This window comes from Labrus bergylta, chromosome 23 (genome assembly GCF_963930695.1).
Source record: "Labrus bergylta chromosome 23, fLabBer1.1, whole genome shotgun sequence".
NCBI lineage: Eukaryota > Metazoa > Chordata > Actinopteri > Labriformes > Labridae > Labrus > Labrus bergylta.
Genome location: NC_089217.1, coordinates 16684879 through 16709772, shown reverse-complemented (window position 1 = coordinate 16709772; position 24894 = coordinate 16684879). Strand labels below are relative to the sequence as shown.

The 24894-nt window shown below is 40.0% G+C and overlaps 1 protein-coding gene across 1 annotated transcript in view; it reads left to right on the top strand.

Moving 5' to 3' along the window:
• Window positions 1–24211, top strand: part of LOC109977923 (alpha-2,8-sialyltransferase 8E-like) — a 36289-nt gene extending 12078 nt beyond the window's left edge. Inside the window, exons 2-9 of the mRNA XM_065951437.1 lie at window positions 13191–13299; window positions 17024–17097; window positions 20111–20185; window positions 20293–20367; window positions 21426–21564; window positions 22623–22735; window positions 22844–22936; window positions 23020–24211. Coding sequence (XP_065807509.1) covers window positions 13294–13299; window positions 17024–17097; window positions 20111–20185; window positions 20293–20367; window positions 21426–21564; window positions 22623–22735; window positions 22844–22936; window positions 23020–23482 — 1038 coding nt within the window. The 5' untranslated portion in view covers window positions 13191–13293 and the 3' untranslated portion in view covers window positions 23483–24211. The remainder of the gene's footprint in view (window positions 1–13190; window positions 13300–17023; window positions 17098–20110; window positions 20186–20292; window positions 20368–21425; window positions 21565–22622; window positions 22736–22843; window positions 22937–23019) is intronic.
• The last annotated feature ends 683 nt before the right edge of the window (window positions 24212–24894 follow it).

Here is a 24894-nt window from a genome sequence, read left to right as displayed (position 1 = left end):
GGCAACCTCCGGTCTCGAAAAATGAAGCCTATGCGGAAGTACAAAAAACTGCAGTTCCTCGAGGTTCCGCTTGAGGCTGGCTGCAGAAGCGCCGGAAGTGCCATAAGCCCACAGCCAAAAAAGCCTGTTTTTACCACAGGAATCAACATGTTTACAGCCTGGTTCAAAAAACGAGATATATCTGATAAGTTGACGGCCCCTTCTCCTCACACTGTGGGGGGGGGGATTTTTTTTATAACTCATCGGATTGTTTTTTTATTAAGGAAAACGGCTATGCCCATATTAGGATTGTGACAGTTTGATTGACAGCTCTGCGCGCCGCATCTGTCTGTCGCGTCCATGGTCGCGTCAGGAGCAGGAGCTATGTACTCAACACTAGCTTAATTCGGCTTCATCCCGATCCCGACCTTGAACCGTTAGCTTTCTTCGTCTTTTTTTCTTCGTTTGGAGTGTTTGTTCAGCAAATGTCTAACAACGAATATGTCTTGCTGTGCGGTTAATTGTAGTAACAGACCATTCAAGAAGTCGATTCTGCAGTTTTTTTGGTGAGTTATATATTAGTGTTATATATTTATTGAATACTCTGTCAGGTGTCTGTCTATTTTTGCGATGCTAGCTTGTTTAGCGTTAGCTTGTAAACCAGCCGGCTAACTGTACAATTGGCCTCAGTGTAGCCCATTATTTACGGTCAATGGTTTAGCCGATCTCCCATTCATGCCAAAGATGCTAAAGTTAACATCTCTAGCCAGCACTATTTAATTGGGGAAAAAAGTAATTCCGAAGAGTTAGAAATTTTATTTGTTAAGATGTTGAAAAGAATGAGTTTGTGTGAAGGTAAAGGTTCACCTCGGTGGTTAACCACAGACTTTAAATATGATTATCCAACGTTATGATGAATGCTATACTCAACATAAATGTCGAAATTTATAAATAAACTTTGGATATTAATTCTGTGTTAGTACTTTCCAATAATAATGTAATATGTCATTGTTATTTTTGAAATTATTTTTTTGGTTGACGTTCATTTCGACGGCCCACAAACTCAAAGTTATATTTTCTGTCATGATTTTTATTACATAAAGATGCGATAACAAGTACAACTCGACAGGTAGAGATCAGCTATATATTGAAGCTGTCCCAAGTGTGCCATTAGCACAGAATATTGGGAGTTACACCCATGTTGTCCAAACGGCTCCAATAAGTGTGCTGGGGACCAGAGGCTCTGAATATTTTTGATGTATTCCGTGACTTTTTTGTCTCCTCTTGCTGCGACGGAACAGCACTCTCGGTGCTCCTACAAATGAAGCGTTCTTAATCGATATGGATGCTCTTACAAAGAATATAGCAGTAGTAATATATATATATATAAATAATATACAGAATGAAAATAACATATACAGTAAAGCAATATGTACAATAAATAGTTTTAAGAATACAGCCATGTTGATGTATGTGAATAAGATAGACTGACTTATGTGTTAACACATTTTGCCTGTAAATAGTTTTCCTCTAGGTGATTCAGATAGGGTGGAGCAGTGGATGCTCAACCTGAGAAGACAGAACTGGACTCCCAACAAGGCCTCTCGTCTGTGCAGTGAACACTTTGAAAGCTGTCACATCGGCACTGATTCCAGGGTATGGAGATATTTTAAATATTATTGTTAAACTAATGAAGTACTATCCACAATAAACTGCTTAATTGCACAGTGTAAGTGCAACAGAGATGAATACAGTAAATTAACACAAAATGGATTTAATGGATAACTGCTATTTTCTGTCTCATTGATGGAAGACACACCCCAACAAGCCTTTGTTGCTCAAGATGTCATTCATGATGACATTACGCTGACAGCGAATGCAGGGGAAGATGTTGGTCTAGGTAGCAGCAATCAACCCATACATCAGAGTAAAAATTGGCATTAGGCCAAAACAGCTAAATTTTGATCTAATGGCCGTATCTCAGGGTGATCACTCTCACGGTGTTTCTCATTCTTCAAGAACACTGAAGAGGATGGCTTCTGCTACAGAGGTAAAGCTCTGTGCAGCTCGAAAAAAGCTGAGGTTAAAAGTCCAGCACACAAGAAGATTGAAGGCAAAAGTTTCTTCAATGAAAGGTTTAGTCAAAGTGCTTCAGAAGAAACTTCTAATTTCATCGGAATGTGCCTCTCTTCTTTCTGATCTCGAAGCTGTTCCAAGAGAGATCTTTCAAAGACTAAAAAAGAAGAAGTCTGTGTTTTCAGAGAATCTGAAACAATTCGCCACAACACTGCACTTCTACTCTCCGAAAGCCTATGACTATGTCAGAGAGAAATTTATTTTGGCTTTGCCTCATCCACAAACCAAAAGAAAGTGGTATAGTAGCATCTCTGCAGATCCTGGATTTACTGTTGCTTCTTTCACAGCTTTAAAAAGTCATGTTGCTGATCAGAAAGGATTAGGTAAGGACACAGTTTGCTCATTGATGATGGATGAAATGTACATTCATAAGCAGACTGAGTTTGGGGGGGGGACCAAATTCACGGCTATGTTGACATCAGAGCTGGTGAAATTGAAAACGTAATTGCAACACAAGCATTGGTCCTCATGGTTGTTGCAGTTAATGCGTCTTGGAAGATCCCCATTGCTTACTTCCTCATCAACAGCATGACCGGACAAGAGAGAGCAAACATTGCCCGAGAGAGCCTAGTTAGGCTTCATGAAATCGGTGTTAGGGTTGTCTCATTGACATGTGATGGACCATCTCAAAACTTTGCAATGGTCAAAGAGCTTGGTGCCAAGTTGGACCTCGTGGACATGAATCCTTTATTTTTCCATCCTGAAGATCTCACACAAAAAGTCCATGTTCTCTTGAATCCATGTCACATGCTCAAGCTTCTTCGGAATGTCTTTTCAACAGTTGAGGTTCTGGTGAGAGAAGATGGCCAGCAGATAAGATGGCAGTACATCAAGGAGCTCAACAAGCTTCAGGAGAAGGAGGGTTTGCGCCTTGGCAACAAACTAAAGATGGCACATATTCAGTGGCGCAATCAAAAAATGAAGGTACATCTTGCAGGCCAACTCTTCAGCAGCAGTGTGGCTGATGCCATTGAGTATTGTGAGAGGGGGCTTAAATATCCCCAGTTCTTTGGATGTTCAGCCACTGTTCAATTCTTGCGCACCATTGATGCTGCTTTTGATGTCCTTCACAGCAGGAACCCACTTGGAAAGGGATTTAAAGCCCCCCTGAAGCCAGCAAACAAACACCATGCCAAGGCCATTTTAGATGAAGCAGAGTCACTCCTTTGTGGGCTCAGAATGACAGGAAGAGACAACACACTTGTACATGTGCACTCTACACAGAAGAGAACTGCCATTTATGGTTTCATTGCTTGTGCAAGAAGTGTGATGGGCATCTATGAAGATCTGGTAGAGCAGCCAGCAGCCCCATTGCCGATACCGTCTGACATACAAACTCAGCCAGGACCACTTGGAGCTGTTCTTCTCTGCAATCAGAGCACGTGGCGGATTTAACAACAACCCCAATGTGAGGCAGTTTAGAGGAGCTTACAAGCGCCTCCTTGTAAGGCATCAGGTAAAAAGAGGCACAGGTAACTGTCTCCTTCGTGACAACACAACCATCCTTGATTCAACACCCGCGACTGTGAATATTGCGCGCAGGTTGGATGTGAAGCCAGTTGAAGTGCTTGTGCCTGAGGATGACAGTCTGTCTGACCTTCCAGATGTTAACAGTCTATCTGAGTACAAAGACGCAGCAATTTCTTACATCACAGGCTTCATCGTCAAGAAGATGAAACAGAAGATAACATGCATGCCTTGCTCACAAGCACTGACCTCAGATGACTCAGTTCAGCATTTCATTACTTTGAAGAACAGAGGTGGCCTCCAGAAACCATCACCGGACATCACTGCAGTTTGCCAAGCTACTGAAAGACGCTTTCAGAGGCTTCTAAAAATCAATGCGGGCAAGCCTCCACTGGGAAGAGGAACAACTGCAGCAATTGTCACCCAGGTTCTTGCAGATTGCTCAGAGAAGAATCTCTTTCCCCAGCTGCACAGCCACATGTTTGACATGTGTGTTGAAGCCAACCATGTCCATGTTTTGGTAAGGATGGCTACTGCATGGTACTGCAAAGTTCGACTGAACCACATAGCAAGAAGAGAGGCAGAAAAAATAAAGGAAGGTAAAGTGGTTCGCAGAAAGCTTACTAAATTAATCAATTTTTATGGAGATTAAATAAAAGGTGTTTGGCCACTTCTGTGTGTGGTTAAAGTACAAAAGTTATATATTTTGATATTGTACATATGTGTATATATTTGTATGTATGTTTCTATTACTGTACAGTATGTTCTTCTACCTGCTTCTCTTTGTTTATATGTGCATATTTGTATGTGTATATATTGGTATGTATGTTTCTATATCTGTACAGTATGTTCTTCTACCTCTATCTCTTTATGTCTATATATATGTATATTTGTGTATATGTTTCTCTAATTGTACAACAAATTCTATTTCCTGCATATCAGAATGTGGCTAACTCCTTTTTGATGTTTTTCTTGCAACATGGGAAATAGTAAGTATAATAATGCTATAGAACAACATTGAAAATGTTACTTGGAGCCTGCATGAACGGGGCACAAGTAACTTTCAATGTCTGCCGTTTAGAAAGTGCACATGTTGACACAAGTGAGCAGAAATCTTGAATGTACAGAGCTGGAATTAAAACAATAATTGAACTTAGAGCCTGCATGTACAGGGCCTTAGTTCTTAGTGAAAAGACTTTCTTTCTTTTTTCTCAGAAAAACCCACCGATTACATAGATGATTATCAGTTGGAGTCTGCATGAACGGGGCCCAACTTTTCTATTAAAAGTCTACTGGGATGCTACTCCAAGACATAATGAAAATAGAATTCTCAAAACTGTACATATAGCCTTTAAAGAGAAACCTCACCTCACCACTACTTAAAGCCAATGTCAGATAAAAACTGAACACATGGTCAGACTGGTCAGTGTCTTTTAGAGTCTAAGATGATGTTGATCTGTTAATCATTTTCAGTGTCAGATTCGTTGTAGTTATTATGTGCATAGTTTGTGGAATTGTTTGTCCAATTAAAAGTTTACTTAAAATTTAAAATGTCTACAAAAAATACACATTATAGAATTTACCTATAAACAAAAGAAACTTCAAGATGTTCAAATTTAAATTACTAAATTGTTAAATTTTCTGATTTGTATTATAGAGTTCACCAACACATTTTTGGATCTCCAGGTTTGATAAAAATGTTATATATTAATATTTAAGTTATGTATTTTGAATTGATTGTTAATTTTGCTGAGGGTTTTTGGAAATTGTTATTGTTACATAGTTGTCATAAGGTAGATAAACATACTTCCTGATTTATTTTGTGGTTAATTTTGTCCCCATTGCTCACCCTAAGGTTCAGTAATAGTATGTAACTTTTGCATTGTTGTTGTATTCTTGCTTTTCATTTTCACATGTCCTGTGCTGTATAGTGTCTTGTGCGTTTGTCCCGTGTTATATGTTCCTACTCTTGGCCTGCACCTTGTCGTGGTGAGTGGGCTTTCAACCAAGACAGGCCATACTGCATGTTTAAAACCAGAATTTTAACCTCTAATTTTCTCTCTCATGTAGGATGTAGGACACCAGGGAGTTGTGTTTCAACTACCTTGCAAGTGTGACAAGGAAGGCATGGTTCAAAGGTTGAAGGTATTACTAGTTTCAAGAAAAAAAATATGATTTTAAAAATTATTGTGTTTTTAATGTTAGCTTTGTTGTTGTGAATTCCATGTTATATATATCTTCTTCATTTAGGAATATTTATTTCTCATTCCATCGTTGTCTTGATCACTGTCACATGTGAGCTGTTCAAACAATAATCCAGACATGTCCATTTACAATCACTCCTGTTACCTCATAGCATGGCGTACAGCGGTCAAAAAAGTGTAATTGCTCCCCGTCTAGCAACACCTGACACCCCAGTGATAGTTCCTACCTATATAGTTTCACCTTAACCTGAAGGCGACACCTGCTGGAACAATTTGTGTTTGGCTCCTACAGTGGTGTTGTTTGTCATTCCCTGTCTGTTTAATCCTCATGTGTCTCTCCCCTGTCTGTGTGAGTGTGGTAGGTTCATGTTCCCAGGCGGCACCAGGTGCAGCTCGTTGGTCATCAGGATCTCTACTACAAAGACTTCCCTCTGCTTCACCTCGCCGCCAGATTGTTTCACCAGCTCGCGTGGTATTGTACTCTATTGGCTTCTCTGTGATTACTAGTTCTCGTTGTGATAGCTTGTGTAGCTAACCCCTTTTTTCTTCTCTGCCTTGCGTCAGATAGCTGTTTGTGTTTTTTGCTTCACCTCACCTGTGCTTTTGGGACACCACACTGGGATCACGGACACTGCCACTTGGAACCTCGCACTACCCCTCCCCTTGCACTTTTTGAGTCACATTTGGAATAAACTTTTTGTAACTTTATCCTGCCTATCTGAGTCGTGCTTTGGGTCCAGAATTTGTACTAATCGTATCAGGAGTCTCCTACTAGTTCCCATTTCTTAACCTCTTATAACTGTAATACATTGGTTCTTTTTGATATATTTTATAAATATAAATGATCTGCTTTTTAATACTTCCCTTAATTGTTAACATTAAAACTCTTCTATATTCGATGATAAAGCACATCATTTGTATAGTTTAGATGGGTAAACTAGACGATATTATGTGATATTGATCGAGGAAGAGCACATTTCTGAATGATTTTTAAACATTTTTCTAATCACACGTAATTAATGTAATTTACTCTGGTTGAATCTTGATTTTGATTGTTTTGAGTTTGTATATGGGGACTTCTTGTGGCAGATATTGGAAAAGAAAGAGCAGAAATCTCTCCACTTTACATTATTAGAGACAAAGGAAGGGTTTTTGTATCTAAAGCAAGTAACAAAAGGCATGCTCTAAAAATTATTATAGCTCTGGTGTCAGGGACATTTAGTTGTTATAGTTAGATAGTTATTGTCCTCACGGGCACACATTTACGGCGTGGTGTAATTTCCAGCAAGGAGACTGCCATCGATGGGACTGCAGGAACAGACAGGGGACTGCAGGAACAGACGGAGGACTGCAGGAACAGACGGAGGACTGCAGGAACAGACGGAGGACTGCAGGAACAGACAGGGGACTGCAGGAACAGACAGGGGACTGCAGGAACAGACGGAGGACTGCAGGAACAGACAGGGGACTGCAGGAACAGACGGAGGACTGCAGGAACAGACAGGGGACTGCAGGAACAGACGGAGGACTGCAGGAACAGACGGGGGACTGCAGGAACAGACGGGGGACTGCAGGAACAGACGGAGGACTGCAGGAACAGACGGAGGACAGACGGGGGACTGCAGGAACAGCGAGGGACTGCAGGAACAGGAACTCACTCAGGCTTCAAACGTTCATATTTACATAACATATGTATGGTGACAGCTATGTTCATGATGAGCCCAGAGAGCTGCAAAGAGTGGGTGGTTGGTTGGGGGGGACGGGACGCAGTGTCATGGCTACAGAAGCGGATGTTTAACAAAAGTATAAAGAAACTCAACATTAGCCATGGCAGTGGGCTATGAATTTGGCATCTAAAAAAAAGGTCCTAAAGGCCACTTTCAAATTCCAGTGGAGTTTCACTGTATTTGGAAGTGGTCTTTAAGGCAATGAGCAAAATTACTTAAAAATATATCATTTCCCCGAGATGTGAAATGAACTCCATCTTTCAAAAATAGCCCAGGACTGTCATGTCTAATTTGAGGGTGCTCAATCATTGCACCGCTTATGGATCCAACAAATGTAGCCATAACACTGGTGACAAACCTACGAGATTTGTCGATCTTCCCCGGATGGATGCCATGCCTCCACTGGCATCTCTGGGTGAGGGCAGACAGCATGATCTTCATGCCAGGGTGTCGTGCGTGGAGTTGCTGAAGGTCCTCCTTCATCATATTGACCAGCACGACACCACTGACATGTCCCATGCTGTTGCCCCCACAATGAATGATGAGGCCAATCCGGGGGAGACCTCTCTCGGAGTGAGTTTTCAAAGAAGGGAAGGAGGCCTTTCCAGCGAAGTCCACCCCAGCCGAACCAACTCATGTGGACGTTCTTCAGGCCCAGGTTCCTTCCCTCTGTCTCTGCAGCTCTCTGAGCACCTCGACGGACACAGCTGTCACCAATAATCCACACGGTGTCTAAGGGAGAAATACAAAAATGTTCGATTAATGCCTCAGACAAGACAAAATGTACAGTTAACTACATGTGACAGCTCAGGGTGTTTTTTTGTTATTAGCCACATCTGCAGGAATAATATTGAACAAGGTAGCTGCAACTCATAATAATAGATGCCAGTCTTAAAATACAATTTTTTCTAATACTTACAGGTTTTGGCGGGTGAAGCTGACACTCCATCACTGGCCACAGACTCCATGACTTCAGAGGATTCTATAGAAAATAAATATCTTATGATTAATATAAAATATTTATTTTTTAGATGTCATGTTCACCTCATCGCTGTTGACATCAGTAAATATAAAACACAGACATTCCTCTTTTTGTCAGAACAGTAACATGAACTGTATGCTTTGTAATATTGATTTCTTCTGGATGTCTCACATGTTTATTTACAGTTTATGGTCTAACAGTAGGTTCATCAACAAGAACGAAAAGAAAAGAAAAAAAGCGCCAAAGATCTTTCTTTTATGGTTTTCAAACAGACTTCTAAACTTTAAACATGTTATTACACCCAAGTAATGATTTGTAACACGATGTGAGAATTTTAATGTAAAGATTAGCCTCAAACTGTTTCTTACATTTTATGTTACAACTTAACCACTGGTAATAACTTTTTTAAAAGTGTAGTTTTAAAACTTTAATTATATATTTGGGTTGAAGATAATTCGTTTTAACTGTGTTGTAGAAAAGTTTAAGGTTAACTTACTGTTTATAGTTATGGACGAGCGGGAACAAGACAGCAGTAGCACATAGAGCAGTTGTTAGCTATGCTGTGAAGTAGCCTGCTAGGCTGCTAGCGTCGGCGAACTTTGGTCCCGCCCACAGTCCCGCCTTACTGCTGTTACTAGGTTGATCCAAAGTTAGGTTGAGACAGCAAATCCAATACGGATGCGGCCGTCGATTGGACTCATTTTCTGCCTATGTCACAGACGCGTCAGGGTTTGTCCAGTAATATTTACAGTCTATGTGCAGCACTAAATTTGTCCATCCTGGACTGATCCCTGAATATGTTTCAATTTGTAATCTTACTCTTACATTTTATGTCTGAATAAATTCCTCTTTATATTAAAATCTATAAAATTCATCACATCCCAGTTTTTACCTTTTAGCCCAAATACATTACAACTTTAACAACCTTGCAAAACCTCGGTCAAGCCAGCCGCCGCTTGAAAGGTGTTTACAGTACAGGTGCTTGGAGCACCCAAAAAGAATGAATGCACCGCGTATTTCAGCAAAAGATACCATCAATAATAACGGCTGACAGAAAAAAAACACAAAGTTAAGACAAGACAATTGTTGTTCCTCGTCTCCATGTCTCTAGTCCTGAGAATTTTCAGCATATTTTACTGTATAGTTTGTTAAAAATTAAAGGTAAAGTCTGCTCAAATTGCATTAAGCCGCTTTGATATTTTTTTGTCATTTCTGATCTTTTATTTTGAAAAATCTGTGATAGGTGACAAGAAACTTTCAATTGGTTTTTGTTCCTCATGTCCCTGGCTGTGTCCCTGTGAATCTTTAGCATATTTTACTGTTTTGAGGTAATTAAAGGCACAGACCGCTCACATTGCATTAAGACACTAATATTTTAGTGATATTTAATATTTTATTTTGAAAAATCTGTGACAGGTGACAAGAAACTTTCAATGGATTATTTTTTTCTCATGTCCGGTGTGCCTTTAAAGACAGTAAACGTTTTACTGTAAGTTAGTAGGCCTACTGAGACGAAAGTAAGAAAGTAATAATAATGTATTAGACTTTAATAATGCTTTTCTAAGTACTTAAAGACACTTAACAAAGAATAACAACAAAACAAAACAGTGAAAACAATAAAGATGATATAAGAGAAGGAGGATGAGAACAGAGTTGGTTAGTGGTTGGCGATGTTGAAGAGGTGAGTTTTTAGGGATTTCTTAAAAGTTAGCTATAGTTGGAAAGGAGCTTCTAGCTTGTAAGGGATGTGTGTAGTGCTGTTTCCAATTGAAACATAATTGTGAACTAGAATTAGAGAAACCAACAGGAGTAAGCTTGACATGAAGCCAACTGGAAAAATACCAGTTACACTTCAAACACAAGAACCTGGCATGGCTCACTTAATGAGCAGAACAATTGATCAACAAGTGTTCATGGGAGAAAAGTTTCATCTTTAGCATCAGGTTCACTTTCTTCTCAGCAGTCTCTAGAAACAAACGCTTGTGGTTCCTCATATGTGGTTTGCATTTAACAGCAATTAGCCTTCATATGATATATGATATGAAATGATAGTTGATGCTATAAAACTGGATGTTTTATCCTTAATGGTTTACATTATAATGCATTGTTATGAATTTAAATGTAGCATTATAACCCAAACATTAAAACATGACAAGCTGCAACCGTCTACAATCGAGCACTTGTGGGACTATCTGGGAATTCAAAACACAAACCGTGTTACACAACAAACCAGTAACAAGATCATGGATACAGTAGCCATAGTGGTGTGGTTAAAGTATTTGACTTTAAACCCACTGCTCAAGCGATGATAAATTCTAAGCCTGTATTCAGTATTGTATCACTCATTGTCAATATATGCTTAGAAAATGTTTCTAAAAACAGACTGTTTGTTGACAAGCTGTCGATTGTCTCATCTGACTCCTACCCTGTGGTAGCAGTAACAGGCATGAAAACAATCTACAAAAGTTTAAAAACTTCTCACAGGAGCTTTAAGACACCAAAATCCAAATTAAGCAGGATTTAAATTGGTGTTTAAAAAAGAAAAATAATGAGTAAGTTATTGAAAATAAAGTATCCTTCCAGTTGTCACAACTTGAGAAATCAGCCATCGGGATCAAAACTGGGATTTACTTGCTTTTGGAACCAGCTCCAAGTGGCCACTCAAGGAACTGCAATTTTGGCTTTACTTACTTTCTGAGCACTTGAAGTTGTTTCTTGGTTAACATTAGTTTGGCAGAGTTACAGAAGAAGAATAAAGTACAGGAAAGCATTTATATAAATGCTACTATTCTAATAAAGCATGTGGACAAGAAATACAGAAGTGTTTCAGGTAGACTTTTCTTTGTTGTATGTGCAGATCATGTATGAAATGCTAATACATGAGTTTTATTGTTACTCATTTTCATCCAGCTCAAGTCACTCTTCTCTGCGGTGATGACTCTCCTGTGTTTGTTGAGCCTCCTGATCTGGTACTTACTGGACAAGTAAGTGTGAAAATGGCATTTCCCTCGGCTTCATTCATATGCGTATAGGATATCTTATTAGGAACCACGTGTGTCTGTGTTCTTAAACAGTGGAGAGGACGAGGAGCTTTAAGTAATTTATTTTATAAAAACAAACAAATTCAAGAAAATGTGAAAATTACAGTTGGTTATATTAAGATTATTTTAGTGATGCGACAGAGAGGAAGAAGAGAAACACAGAGACAGAGAGGAAGAAGAGAAACACAGAGACAGAGAGGAAGAAGAGAAACACGATGAGGATGAGGCAGAGAAGGGGTAAATATTTCTGACTAGTAGGCCCTATGTGTATTACTTTTGTGTCTCCATAATTGTATTTTCTTGTGTGTTATCCATTCACTAAGATAAAACACAGGATGATTACAATCAACCTCCTGCAACCTGATAGAACAGAACATTACACCAGTGGTTCTCAACTTCAGGACCCACTACCAACCTCTTCATCAGTAGGCCTACTTAAATTTCTAATATTTATAACCAATCAGATTCATTCAATAGAAAAGTGTGCAAGTTTGGACTTCAGAAGGTACAAAAATGTGACTGATCAAGGGAACAGAACAACACAAACATGCTTCAAATTCACAGCCCTTTAGACCTTTTGTTTTCAGTACACATTCAGTACCCACTGAAAAAGGCTCCCCGACCCACTTTAGGTTCCTGACCCATCAGTTGAGAACCACTACATCAGCTCAACAAATGCAGGAGGGCCCCCAAATGACTAAATCCACCACTGTCTGCATTATGATGCTGTTATTTCAGCAAACGTTATTCCTGTAATTTGCGAGTAATCACAAGAAAGACCATTTCTATCTCGGGCTCATACAGCTGAAGTGAGCCAGCATGCGGCCGTTTAAAAACGTATTTCATTTCTCTTTCTGCCTCTCTCTTCATCTCCTTTGTCTCTGTGTGTTTCTTTATTTCACCATCTTCACTTGTAGGAATCTCTAAGCTTGTGTTTATGATGTTACAGGACTTTGGGGCAGCACTGTGCAATCATTTCCTCAAACACGCTGATGTGCATCATGGAATAGTCCATGTAGTGCGGCTGGAGGGGGAGGGGGCCCTGAAACATGAGTTATAGATGAATTAGCCATTCTTCTGATTACATTTTTTGCGCAAGTGTTTTTTAGAAAAACTTAATAACTTACCACAAAGTTAAATAATAATAAATTAATAATAATAATAATAATAATAATTCTTAAACTTGATTTTTTGAGGGGGCATTTTATAGAGCCCATGCAGGTTGGGGGCCCAATACAATTGCCTACCTATGCCTGATGGTTAAGTCTGCCACTGGTTAGAGGAGTGCCATAACAAACATTCATAGATAAAGAAACCATCATATAATTATTTCAAATACACACTCTGTATCAACATTGACAATCAACCCTGCACTCTTGAAAAACAGGAATAGCTGCTAATCACAAGGTAAACCTTTAAACTTAAAGTGAAGACTTGTTTTTTTTGTCAAGGTAGTTGATGTTAGGTCCGTGGTGTCTTGTGGTGTCAACGACTTCCTATTTAACATTTTTGTGTTTTACTTGATGTTTGAGTGACCGTTCTGACATATTTCAGCCTCCTGTCTGCTTGCTCAGGTAAATCTTGAAATTTGGCAGAAGTGAGGATACACTCAGACTTTTTTATTATTTTTTTTTACTGTGTGGTGACACTGCAGGGATATCTTACAGTGAAAGACGACAGTGACAGTGAAAGAGAAGCAGGCAAGAGAGAAACATTGACTGGATCCATAATCAAAGGACTAGCTTTTTACCTGGAACATGAAGGTAAGAATCAGCTCTTTTTGTAGCTTGTAAATTATTAGGGCCCGAAGCACTGACAAGTGCCAACTCAGTGTCAGTGTGTTCTAGACAAGTTGAAGATATCAGCTTGTGCTGTACACGATTCTACATAAAAGGGCGTGGCCATGGTGTAATGTAAAACTTTGATGTCTTAGCACATCCCTGTGAACCTTTCAAAAAGTCCTCACCATAGAGGTTTTTTTTACATTCATGCATGACAATTTTGATGTATATGAAACATGTCAGGACCTACATGAAATCTTCTTGCACCCATTGTCAAAACCCAACAGGAAGCCCGCCATCATTTTTTGAATTTCAAAATAATGGCCCGATTTTGCGTTTCACAGGCTGTCTATTTTGACAAACTTTTTTCAGGCCCCGTACATCTGATCATCCCCAGAGTCAATCAGTGTATTCTAGACATGTCGATGATCTAAAGATTTGATCTACACGATTCTACATAAAAGGGCGTGGCCTCGACACACTGTAAAACTTTGATGTCTGGGTGCGCCCCTGTAATATCTTCCAAAAGGCCTCCCCATAGAGGATTATTTCAACTACATGCATGACATTGTTTATGTATATTAACCATGTCAGGAACAACTAAAAATCCTTACACCCATAGTCAAAACCCTGAAACCTGACTGTGATCAGTGTTGGTCATTCTCAGGGCTTGACTCCTATTGTGTATAAATTAAAAGACTGAAATGAATAGACTGACTGATTTATAAATCACGATCCACCTGGAAATGTGCGCACGTAGATTAGCCCCATGTTCCGCTCTCTACACGCCCACATTCAACTATAAACGGTCGATGCAAAGCAGCTCGTGAATGAAAATGCATATCTCATTGAAAACGGCTCATTGTCTGCGAGCGAATAAATAAAACTGTCAGTTTGAATGATTATGATGACGTGGATCTGTCAGTAAAGTTTGATATTTAGTGAAATAAAATGTGGAAGAGACATCAATATACATTCTTCAGGCTTCAATTCATCACTTCGCCGTCTGTGTCGCCAAATCCCCATGCCTCCAAAATGTACGTATGCATGGGTTGGAGTTCGCTTACCGGTGCGCACATTTTAACGTCAGGTTTGTTTTTAAAGGTAAAAGGCGTATGCCACTTTCAGGCCCCATTTTGTGCGTACGCAGTCCCCAGGTCCACGTAAACATAGAATCCACAGCATGGATACATTGGAACCGACAATGACAACAGGCACAAATCGATCTGCTGGCCTCCTCCTTGGCGCCACCTCGCTACTGCTGCCTCCCCACGGTCGCGACACACCCCGACATGCACGAAGTGCGAGGGCCCTTCATCACCGCTTGCGGTTTTTATTGTATATATGTTTTCAATGTCATAAAAATGACATGAGTGTTCAAGTGTTCATGGGAGAAAATTATTTTCATCTTTAGCATCAGGTTCACCTTCTTATCAGGTTTGCAAGTAACAGCAATTCAACACGAACACGAACTTCCTAAATACAGACAGCACATAAAGTGTCCCACCAGAGGAGCTAACACACTGGACCACTGCTACACAGTACTAAAGGACTCATATCACTATGTTCCCTGTGCAGCTTTGGGACTCTCTGATCACTGCCTAATTCACCTCATCCCGACCTACAGGCAGAAGTTAAAAACTGCTAAGCCTGTAGTAAGGACTGTAAGGAAATGGACAGAGGAGTCAAAACAGGAGTTACAGGCCTGCTTTGATGGCACTGATTGGATTGTTTTTGAAGCTGCATCAGCAAATCTCAATGAACTCACTGACACTGTGACATCATACATCAGCTTCTGTGAGGACATGTGTGTGCAGACCAAGACCTTCTGCACATACAACAAGCCCTGGTTTACACCTCATCTAAGGAAGCTGTGTCAGGCCAAGGAGGAGGCCTACAGGAGTGTGGACCGGGACCTGTTCAAGCAGGCCAGAAACAACCTGACAAAGGCGATCAGGGTAGCTAAGAGGAGCTACACTGAGAAGTTAAAACAAAGCTTCTCAGCTAAAGACCCTTCAGAAGTCTGGAAAGGCCTGCGAGAAGACCCACCCCCCACCCTGCCGGTAGCAATATACGGGCTGAAGATATTTAATATTATACCTTTGTACAAAGAGAGCACAGTTTACCAAATTAAAATTCCTTGTGTGTTTAAGCATACCTGGCCAATAAAGCTGATTCTGATTCTGATTTTCTTAAGGCCCTGACACACCAAGCAGACGGCCAAGATATGGCCGATATTGAATCGGAGGACCCGTCGCTGGCTCAGTTGGGGGTAGGAATCTCTCTGATTGGCTGTTCAGCTAGGCGAAACAGGAGAGCCAGTGCACAAGAAAAAATACAGAAGCGCCTCTTCTATTCTAGTTCCACTAATAAAAGACCAAGGGCTGACAACGGCAGCACCATTTTCAACTTTTTATCAGACATTATTCTCCATTAGAAGTACCTGTACTACGAGTGTTGAGTGACAGCGGTGAGAGAATTGTCTTCTCATGTCAAAACAACGGTTTATTTATCCGCGTTCTTCTTCGTCCTTTTCCGGCTTCACGCTTTTGGAATGACGATTACAGACTACCGCCACCTGCTGGAATGGAGAGTTATTGTCTCTCACGCATTCGCAGAACGTACTTGGTCGTTGGCCGTCGGCTGCAGTCTTTGTGATGTGTTTTAGTGCAACTTTTTGGCCAAGACAAAATGCGAAGCTGACACCTTGTCGCCACCAGTTTTTGGCTGTCTGCTTGGTGTGTCAGGGCCTTTATAGTTGATACTATAAAACTGGATGTTTTATCCTTAATGGTTTACATTATAATGCATTGTTATGAATTCAAATGTAGCATTATAACCCAAACATTAAAACATGACAAGCTGCAACCGTCTACAATCGAGCACTTGCGGGACTATCTGGGAATTCAAAACACAAACCGTGTTACACAACAAACCAGTAACAAGATCATGGATACAGTAGCCATAGTGGTGTGGTTAAAGTATTTGACTTTAATCCCACTGCTCAAGCGGTGATAAATTCTAAGACTGTATAAGTATTGTATCACTCATTTTCAATATGTGCTTAGAAAATGTTTCTAAAAACAGGTTGTTTGTTTACAAGTTGTCGATTGTCTCATCTGACTCCTACCCTGTGGCAGCAGTTACAGGCATGAAAACAATCTACAATATAGAAATAATTCATCTTTTAGCTGATGGTCTATTTTGCTTTTGTAGGTCAAAGAGAGGCATCAATATGTATTTTGTTCAGTTTGATCAAAAGTTTAAAAACTTCTCACAGGAGCTTTAAGACACCAAAGTCCAAATTAAGCAGGATTTAAATTGGTATTGAAAAATGAAAAATAATGAGTAAGTTATTGAAAATAAAGTATCCTTCCAGTTGTCACAACTTGAGAAATCAGCCAGCGGGATCAAAACTGGGATTTACTTGCTTTTGGAACCAGCTCCAAGTGACCACTCGAGGAACTGCAATTTTGGCTTTACTTACTTTCTGAGCACTTGAAGTTGTTTCTTGGTTAACATTAGTTTGGCAGAGTTACAGAAGAAGAATAAAGTCCCGGAAAGCATTTATATAAATGCTACTATTCTAATAAAGCATGTGGGCAAGAAATACAGAAGTGTTTCAGGTAGACTTTTCTTTGTTGTATGTGCAGATCATGTATGAAATGCTAATACATGAGTTTTATTGTTCCTCATTTTCATCCAGCTCAAGTCACTCTTCTCTCCGGTGATGACTCTCCTGTGTTTGTTGAGCCTCCTGATCTGGTACTTACTGGACCGGTAAGTGTGAAAATGGCATTTCCCTTTGCTACGTGCACACTCTCACACACAGACTGTCAAACCACATCGCAGATATGTTGTTTTACTTCTTTCTGCACCCTTTAGATCAGGGGTACCCAACCTTTTTTGAACCAAGATCTACTTTTAAAGTTACCAGTCTGCCGAGATCTACCAGTCCACATAGTGAGCCATAGCCTTTACCAACAGCCTACAAACGCATTTAATACTCACACAACAAACAGAAAATAATAAATGAGAGTTCTGTAAAAAATAATGCAATATCGACATACTTTTTTTTAAAACTCATATTTTAGGGTAGGCTACATTTTAATATCAAGTTTGTATTTATATCACATATGTTTTTCCCTTAATTTAGTTTACAACAAACAACTTTAATCTGTGTGGAGATGTTCACAGACTACAGCAAGCTGCTGTGAGATGATTTTGCTTTTGTTAAATTAGCTGCAGACACGGTGAGAGTGAACGGAGTAAAGTCCAACCGACTGTTTGACCGGGTCACGTGTGTTCCCACCTCGGTCCGTACGGATCACGGATCAACTGTGTGCTGTAGCACTAAAAGTAAAAAGTAAAAAGGTTCACGTGGTGGCTGGCGCTCCAGTGCAAGTGTGTGCGTGTGTGTGTGTGTGTGTGCGTTTGCGTTGTATGTTGGTGTGTCTCGTCCCCTGCGATGCTCACAGTCATGACAGCAGAGAGGAGCAGAGAAAAGTAGCTGCAGCTTCATCAAATGCGCTTAATACTCGTAGCATAGTTTCTATATATGACTTTTTGGTAAAACATTTACCCCCCCGGTTTTACCTGCACGTCATTGCGCATGCCTGCACTCTCTCTTGCGCGCGCTCTCTCTCTCTCTCTATCTCCGCCGCTCGCTCTCTCATGCACGCAGCATTTTCATGAATAAATGAAAAATTAAATACAAACAGGTCGGAAGTATACTTGGCTTCCCACACAGGTATCGTGTGTGGGAAAAACTGCAATGACATGAAATTGAAATCACTTTTCTATTTTATAATTGTATTTTATATCGACTAAACATCTCGCGATCGACTGAGAATCAGTCAGCAATCTGATCGATCGCGATCGACTGTTTGGGCACCCCTGCTTTAGCCGTTCATACTGCTAAAATGCACGTAGCCTTTGTAGATGTGTTAATCTTTTCTATTTCTCGGCTTCATTCATATGTGTATAGGATATCTTATTAGGCACCACGTATGTCTGTGTTCTAAAACAGTGGAGATAAGAGGAAAGAAGATTGTCAAATGAAGCTGCTGAAATGTCACTTGATCAAGTAGGCCTACATTGCAAAAACAAAAACTTTGCACAGCTACAGAATAGCCCATACACTTTATTGTTCTGTGTTACAATGATGCCATGTTAATGCCACTTATTGGACGTGATTCAAGAGGAGCTTAACAGCTGCAACTTCCCCAATTACATTACAGGGTATTTATCAATCAATCACAATTGTTCATATGGCCATGGATTTTGTAGTCAGTCGACCAAAACCAGAGACGCTGCTTGTCAACAGGCAAGGCAGGCAACTGCTCGGGACCCCAGACCAGTAGGGGGCCCCAGAGGGCTCACAAACTTTAACCAAAGCAGTGGCTCATAATGTGCAAATTTTGCAATGACAGTAGGAAACCTCCCTTTGGGTGCCCCACCTGAAAGCACTCACTCTATTGCTGAGAAAACCAAAGTTTTTCCATGAAAGTCACTGAAGAAAAATGAAGAGGAATTAGCCGTCAATAGGAGAGAAAGGAAGAGGAGTAAGCGTCGGCTGGCAGACATGATGGTGATGAACGCTGGTTGGAGGGCCCCAACAGACTCTAGAATCGCCACTGACCAAAACAGTTTCTTAGGAAGTTGAAAACAGGAACAGAAGATGATGATAGCTGTAAAAGTAACACCGCAGACCACAGATTTTTGCAGATGACATGTTGCTACGTAGCAAAAATCTCTGCTCAAGAGTTTGTATACTGGTTGTTCATTCATGGTGTATGAAGTTGACAGCTACTGAACACTGAATTCATGATGTTTACTCCATTGGCTTTAGTGTTAGTTGGAGTTTGAAATTTCTACAGAATGGCATCAAATCTTTCACTTGTTAAATGCTGATTCATTATGTCTTCTGTATGTTTTGAACAAAGAACACAGCACACTCAAAATGGGAGTTTTTCTTCTCAAGTGATGAAAACTAATTATAAAGCTAACATGTTGGCCTATGTGAGCTTTTGGATTTAGGGGTGATTTTCTTTGTGTTGGCTATCTTTTTGAGGAGGATCTGTCCACAAAGTAACTATTCATAACTGTAAATGTGGGGAGTGGTTCATAGTTGTAGCCGTTATCAGCAGCGTTTTACAACCTCTCTTCCTGCAGGACTCAGGACTGTGGATTAACATGTTGTCTACTTTTACCAAGGAACAAAGGAACTGATCAATGATTTAAGTCTCCCTCTCAGACAGGCTCTGGAAGACAGGATATTATGAACTTTTACAACACCTTGAATAAACAATCGAGCAGAGACAGAACACTCTGCTATCTACGAATTGACCCCAAAGACATGAACTGTGACCGAAACCAGTCTCTGCAAAGTCGTAAAATTGACCATCTGTTGAAGGACTGCTGAAGAGCTGAATTAAACCATAGCGTTCAATTCTGCATCAAATGAACATTTATGTCTTTCTTCATCTAGATATTTGTAATTGTCACATAGAATGTATTATAATCATCTTTTTAAACTCCAAATCTGATCTTCAGAACAGCAAAAAGAGTTATGTTATGTTGAATAGGAATTTGACGTGGAGCGCTATTGCCATCTAGTGTTAGAATATCCATGAATACGTAACCTTCATAATTATACATTTAGTCGTGTTATAAAGCATACTCTTTGACATTAGCTATAGAAGGTGTTATTTATGATTACTATTAATAACTATTCATAGCTGTAAATGTATCCTTCCTTAATGTCCTTCCTTTTCTTTTGTTTGTTCCACAGTGATGTGGACCAGCACTTACCCGCCCCTCAGAGGAAAGGAGCCCCCAAGACCTTTAACCTCTGCAAAGATTGCAAGTGAGTGTGCAAACACCATCACTGCTTCATGACTGCCATCAGATGAAGGGATTACTCACCTGGTTGTGTATGTGTATCTTAGTTTGAATGTTTTTGTTTTTTCACAGTAATACGATCATAAAAGTAATGCAGAATTACTCCCAAGCCTGGAAGAAGCAGGAGGACAGTTTTAAAAAATTCAGGTAAACCAAAAAGGTTGTCTTGGTTTTGAACTTTAAAGGGAAAAAATAAAAGAAGGTAAGAATTACTTACTTTTAAGTTACATGACGCTGGGTGGTAAAGGAGGTCAAAAGGGTAATAAAACCCAACATAGTGCCTAATAAGATGGCCAAGTGTGATTAAAAGGTTAAACAGAATGAAACATGAATTATGGTAATTATGTTTGGTGTCCAACAGCATGCAGCTGGTGACTTAAAAAAAAAACAAAGATAAAAGGTATTTTTATCCATGCCCCTCAGAAAACCTGAGTCTGCCTGTGCAGATCAACAAACACAACTTGGTTACATCTGAGTCCATTTGCATTGTGATAGGAGCCCACAATATAAACGATGGGTCAAATAAAGATCATCAAAGGTTCCTCCACAGAATGAGAGTTAGTCACTTTTTATAAGAAAGAGGGGAGGGGGAGATGTACAGGCTTCTAAAATCCCTCTTTGGGCCTATTCCATGTAACTTTACTAGCTGGGTAAGTGAAGAGATAAGAGAAGACAGAAATGTCAATCACACAATCAAGGTTAAGATATAACCCAATAATTTGAATGGCTAAAAAAAGACTTTACTCTTTGCATGTTTTACTCGAGGACAAGCTCAGAAAAGATGAGCCAGAGTGCCCTCGTCTGATTGTCACATATTAAGTCTGTCCTTGAAAAATGAATGTGATTCATGACCTTAAACTGTAAACACTGAATGTTTGAACAAAATCTGAATCTGTGCAGGATCAGAATAGTTTCCTCTTTAGATGGATAGAAAGAAGAACAGTTGAAGAAGTGGGAAAGAGAAGTGGAAATACATGTGGAGTGAAGTTGAGGAACTTCTCTGTAAATGTTAAACACTTGGTCTAAATATAACACAAATTAAAATCATGTGTGTGTTGATAAAACAGAGAGGACTTTACCTGAAACACACATGACTGCCCTTAATGTTTATTTGCTCTTTTAAAAACCTTTTAAAACATTTGAGGGAGCATCAAAACATCAGAGTCACTAGTACGTGGTTTAACAAAGTCCTTGTGGTTCCCCAGATCTCAGCTGAGCAACAGCTGCAGTGGTTTTGACAAAGCCATCCTTACCCAGGCCAACACTGTAGTGGAACCAGAACTCGTTGATAAGAGAAAGTGCAGCTTCCAGGTGTCTCCGGAGGTTTTCAACACCTTTACAAAGGTATTTTGTTTGGCACTCATGAATATAACCAACACATCCACAATATCTGCTACTTGTTTGGCATTGTGATTGTTCCTGTAATTTCTGACTAAAAGATTACACATTAATTAAATGAAACATTAAATAAATACAAAAAACAACTTAGCATACACTTAACATGTGTATTTACACAATAATATGTTGGTAGACTCGGGATGCCTCGAGCTAGCTGGAGGGTTCACAGAGCTCCTTTGCTAATACAATCCCTGTCCTTTGAGCCAGACATTGGGCATAGCCAGCTGATAGCACCGCTAGCCGTGGGGCTAACTGTGCTGCAGCTGGAGGAAGTGACACTTAGCAGCTCTTAACTTAAGCTTTCTTACTCTCTTCGGCGCATGCATGGCTCTGGATACGGTGGATGTGGTGAAAAATTGAGGGATTGCTGAGGTATCGAAATATTGTGAGGGGATTGCGATTTTCTGTACAAAGTTTCATGGCAATCCAGATTATTATTTCTAGTTACTGAAACAAAATGTGTACTTTGTTATGCTGCAACTGGAAACAGGTTGACAACAAGGTTGAACTATTAATCCACATGAATCCATCTGATTTTCTTAAACGAAATAATAAACCAACATATTTTTAAATAAAGTGAAAACGTATGAGGTATTTGAAACTCAACTCTTTCCACAAATAAATTGGAAGTGAGGAACTCTTTTCAGTCCAAATCTCACGAAATGATCTCCCAACCGCTTACATCATGTATGTACACAAATTAACAACTGTGTCATCAGCAAGTTTAAAGCTGCCAGTATACTTCACAACAAAGTGATATACTGCTGAATTTATCCAGTAAAAACAAGTGTGAAGCCCAAGTAGATGTTGGAAATTAAAACCTGAAGACTTCCAGGTGCACTCATATTTCAGCTGGCAACCTCTCTTAGGGGTGTCTGCTGCAGGGCATTTCCAAGAGGGAAACTTTTGCAAATGAGATCCAGCAGTAAAGTTGATCTACTGTATTATATCATCAGTACAATTATCATTATGTGGTAATACATAACCATTAATTACAATTCCAGGAGCATCCTTTCTCAAATAAAACATGGGACACGTGTTCTGTTGTCGGGAACGGAGGAATCCTGACTGACAGCAGCTGTGGAGAGAGAATTGATTCAGCTCAGTTTGTCATGAGGTGAGAAAGGTGTCCATTGTGGTGACAATGTCAACTCACAGTGTCAAAAATCATTTATGTTGAGATTCCATAAAAAAGATCTCTGACTTTTTTTTCTTGCTTCTTCAGGTGCAACCTTCCTCCTTTGGGAAACGGTTATGAGAAGCATGTCGGTGTCAAAACGGACCTTGTGACAGCGAACCCAAGCATCCTCAGGGAGAAGTGAGCAAGAGGCTGGATTTCACTTCACTGTCATTACAGAGTTCTTTTGTCTTGTTGATTTATATCTGCTGTTTTGCCTCCAGGTATGAGTCTCTGATGAAGCGTCGTCGTCCGTTTGTGGAAAGTCTGCATATTTACGGCAACTCCCTGCTACTCTTTCCCTTCACTCGTGGAACCACTGCTATGTGTCTGCGGGCCATCTACAGTGTTGAGGACTTTGGAAGCCCCATTAGGCCCGTCTTCATTAACCCTAAGTACTTCAGCAAGCTGGCTGCCTTCTGGCGTGTACAAGGCTTGGGATCAGCGTGGATGAGCACCGGGCTAATTATGACTAGCATAGCTTTGGAGGTCTGTGAAAATGTGCATCTGTATGGGTTCTGGCCCTTCGATAATCACCCCTATGGACTCTACGACCTGACGAACCACTACTATGATGACAGAAAAGCTAAAAGTGTCCACGCCATGCCCAAGGAGTTTGGGCTCCTGATGCAGCTGCACAGACAGGGGGTGCTCAAGCTTCATCTGGGAGATTGTCAACGGTTATGACTATGAGTCATAATTGTATATAAGTGTTATTATGTCGGTCTGCTTTGTGTTCGGTGTTTTGTTTGTGTGTCTGTCTTTCTGCTGTGTTTCAGGTGCCCAGCCCTGATTGGAGAAACCCGGATGGTTGCTAATGTTTTCTGCAAAACAATTATGATCTAATCTTTTTATTAACGCTTCAAGTGTTCATCAGACACATGTTCACACAAGAATGCATTCCTTTGAATACTTCTATAAACATGTGGACTGGAGAGCTGTAGGGTTTTTGTACTATTCCAACTCTGCTTTTTTTTATACAACTAGTCTATGTATAACTGATATGTAACTCAGTTTTTGGTTTGACATTATTTTGGTTTGTTTGCATACTAGTTAGATAACAATATGTGTAAGTAATCTAGTTAAGGTAAAATAAATCTGAGACTTGCTCAAGAAACGGTAATTTCTCATGCTTTAATTTTGTATTTTAGAACATGTAATGCTAAGGTTACCTTGCTTCCTTTTTGGTAAAAAAAAAACCCAGACTTTTATTTTGAAGCAACTTCTGGTTTTCAATGTTGTTTAGGTAACTTAAGTTCGAGAAATGAACGTGATGTATGTATTAAGAGATGGTAAACAACAAAAAAGTTACTGTAAAAGTTGAATGTTAAAGTTTTGCAGCCCCCCACCGGACAATAATCTCTTACGGTGGTTTTGAATTATGTGTGAGCTTTACAATAAAGCAGATAAAAGTCATCAGTTGAAGAGTCTATCTTTCGAAGGGTTTTCTACAATATAATACAGAATTTGATTAATTTCTGACACATGATCATGTAGTGAAGACATGATCTTTTTTTTCAGGTGCACAAAACCACAAAATACATCATTTGTAGTTTTGTAACCTAACAGTGGACATCTCTCTCTGTTTCTCTCTATCTCTCTCTGGTCCAATGCAGAGTATGAAGTCAATTGGAGGTGCATTTTTTTTCTTCCAGAGACCCCCCAACACTTTGCTGTTGAGGCTTTCAGGGTGTTTCAAGTGGGTCTCAGACCCCCCAAGACACTGCGGTCGAGCCAGCCGCTCCTCGCGTTTACATGGTGAAGTGAGCCGCCCCTAAATTTGAAGTGCTCACGTATTCTGATCTTTATGGTAAATGCTCCGGACTCCAGAGCGAGCAGAGAGAGCGATTTTGACCCGTTATTAATCTCCTTTTCCAGGCAAAAGTGATAAATGCAGAAGTCCTACCATAAAACTGGCTATGAGATACACATGTATGAAACGGGAGCACACAAAATACTGTTCAGGGAATAGCTCCGGAGGTCAATGAAATTAGTTTGAGAATAATACTGCGAGTCTGCGGTAACTTCCGTTTTTCAAAATAAGGTGTTCACAATTAAACAAAATTGTTTTCCTGGGAAAAAAACATTTAAAAAAACAA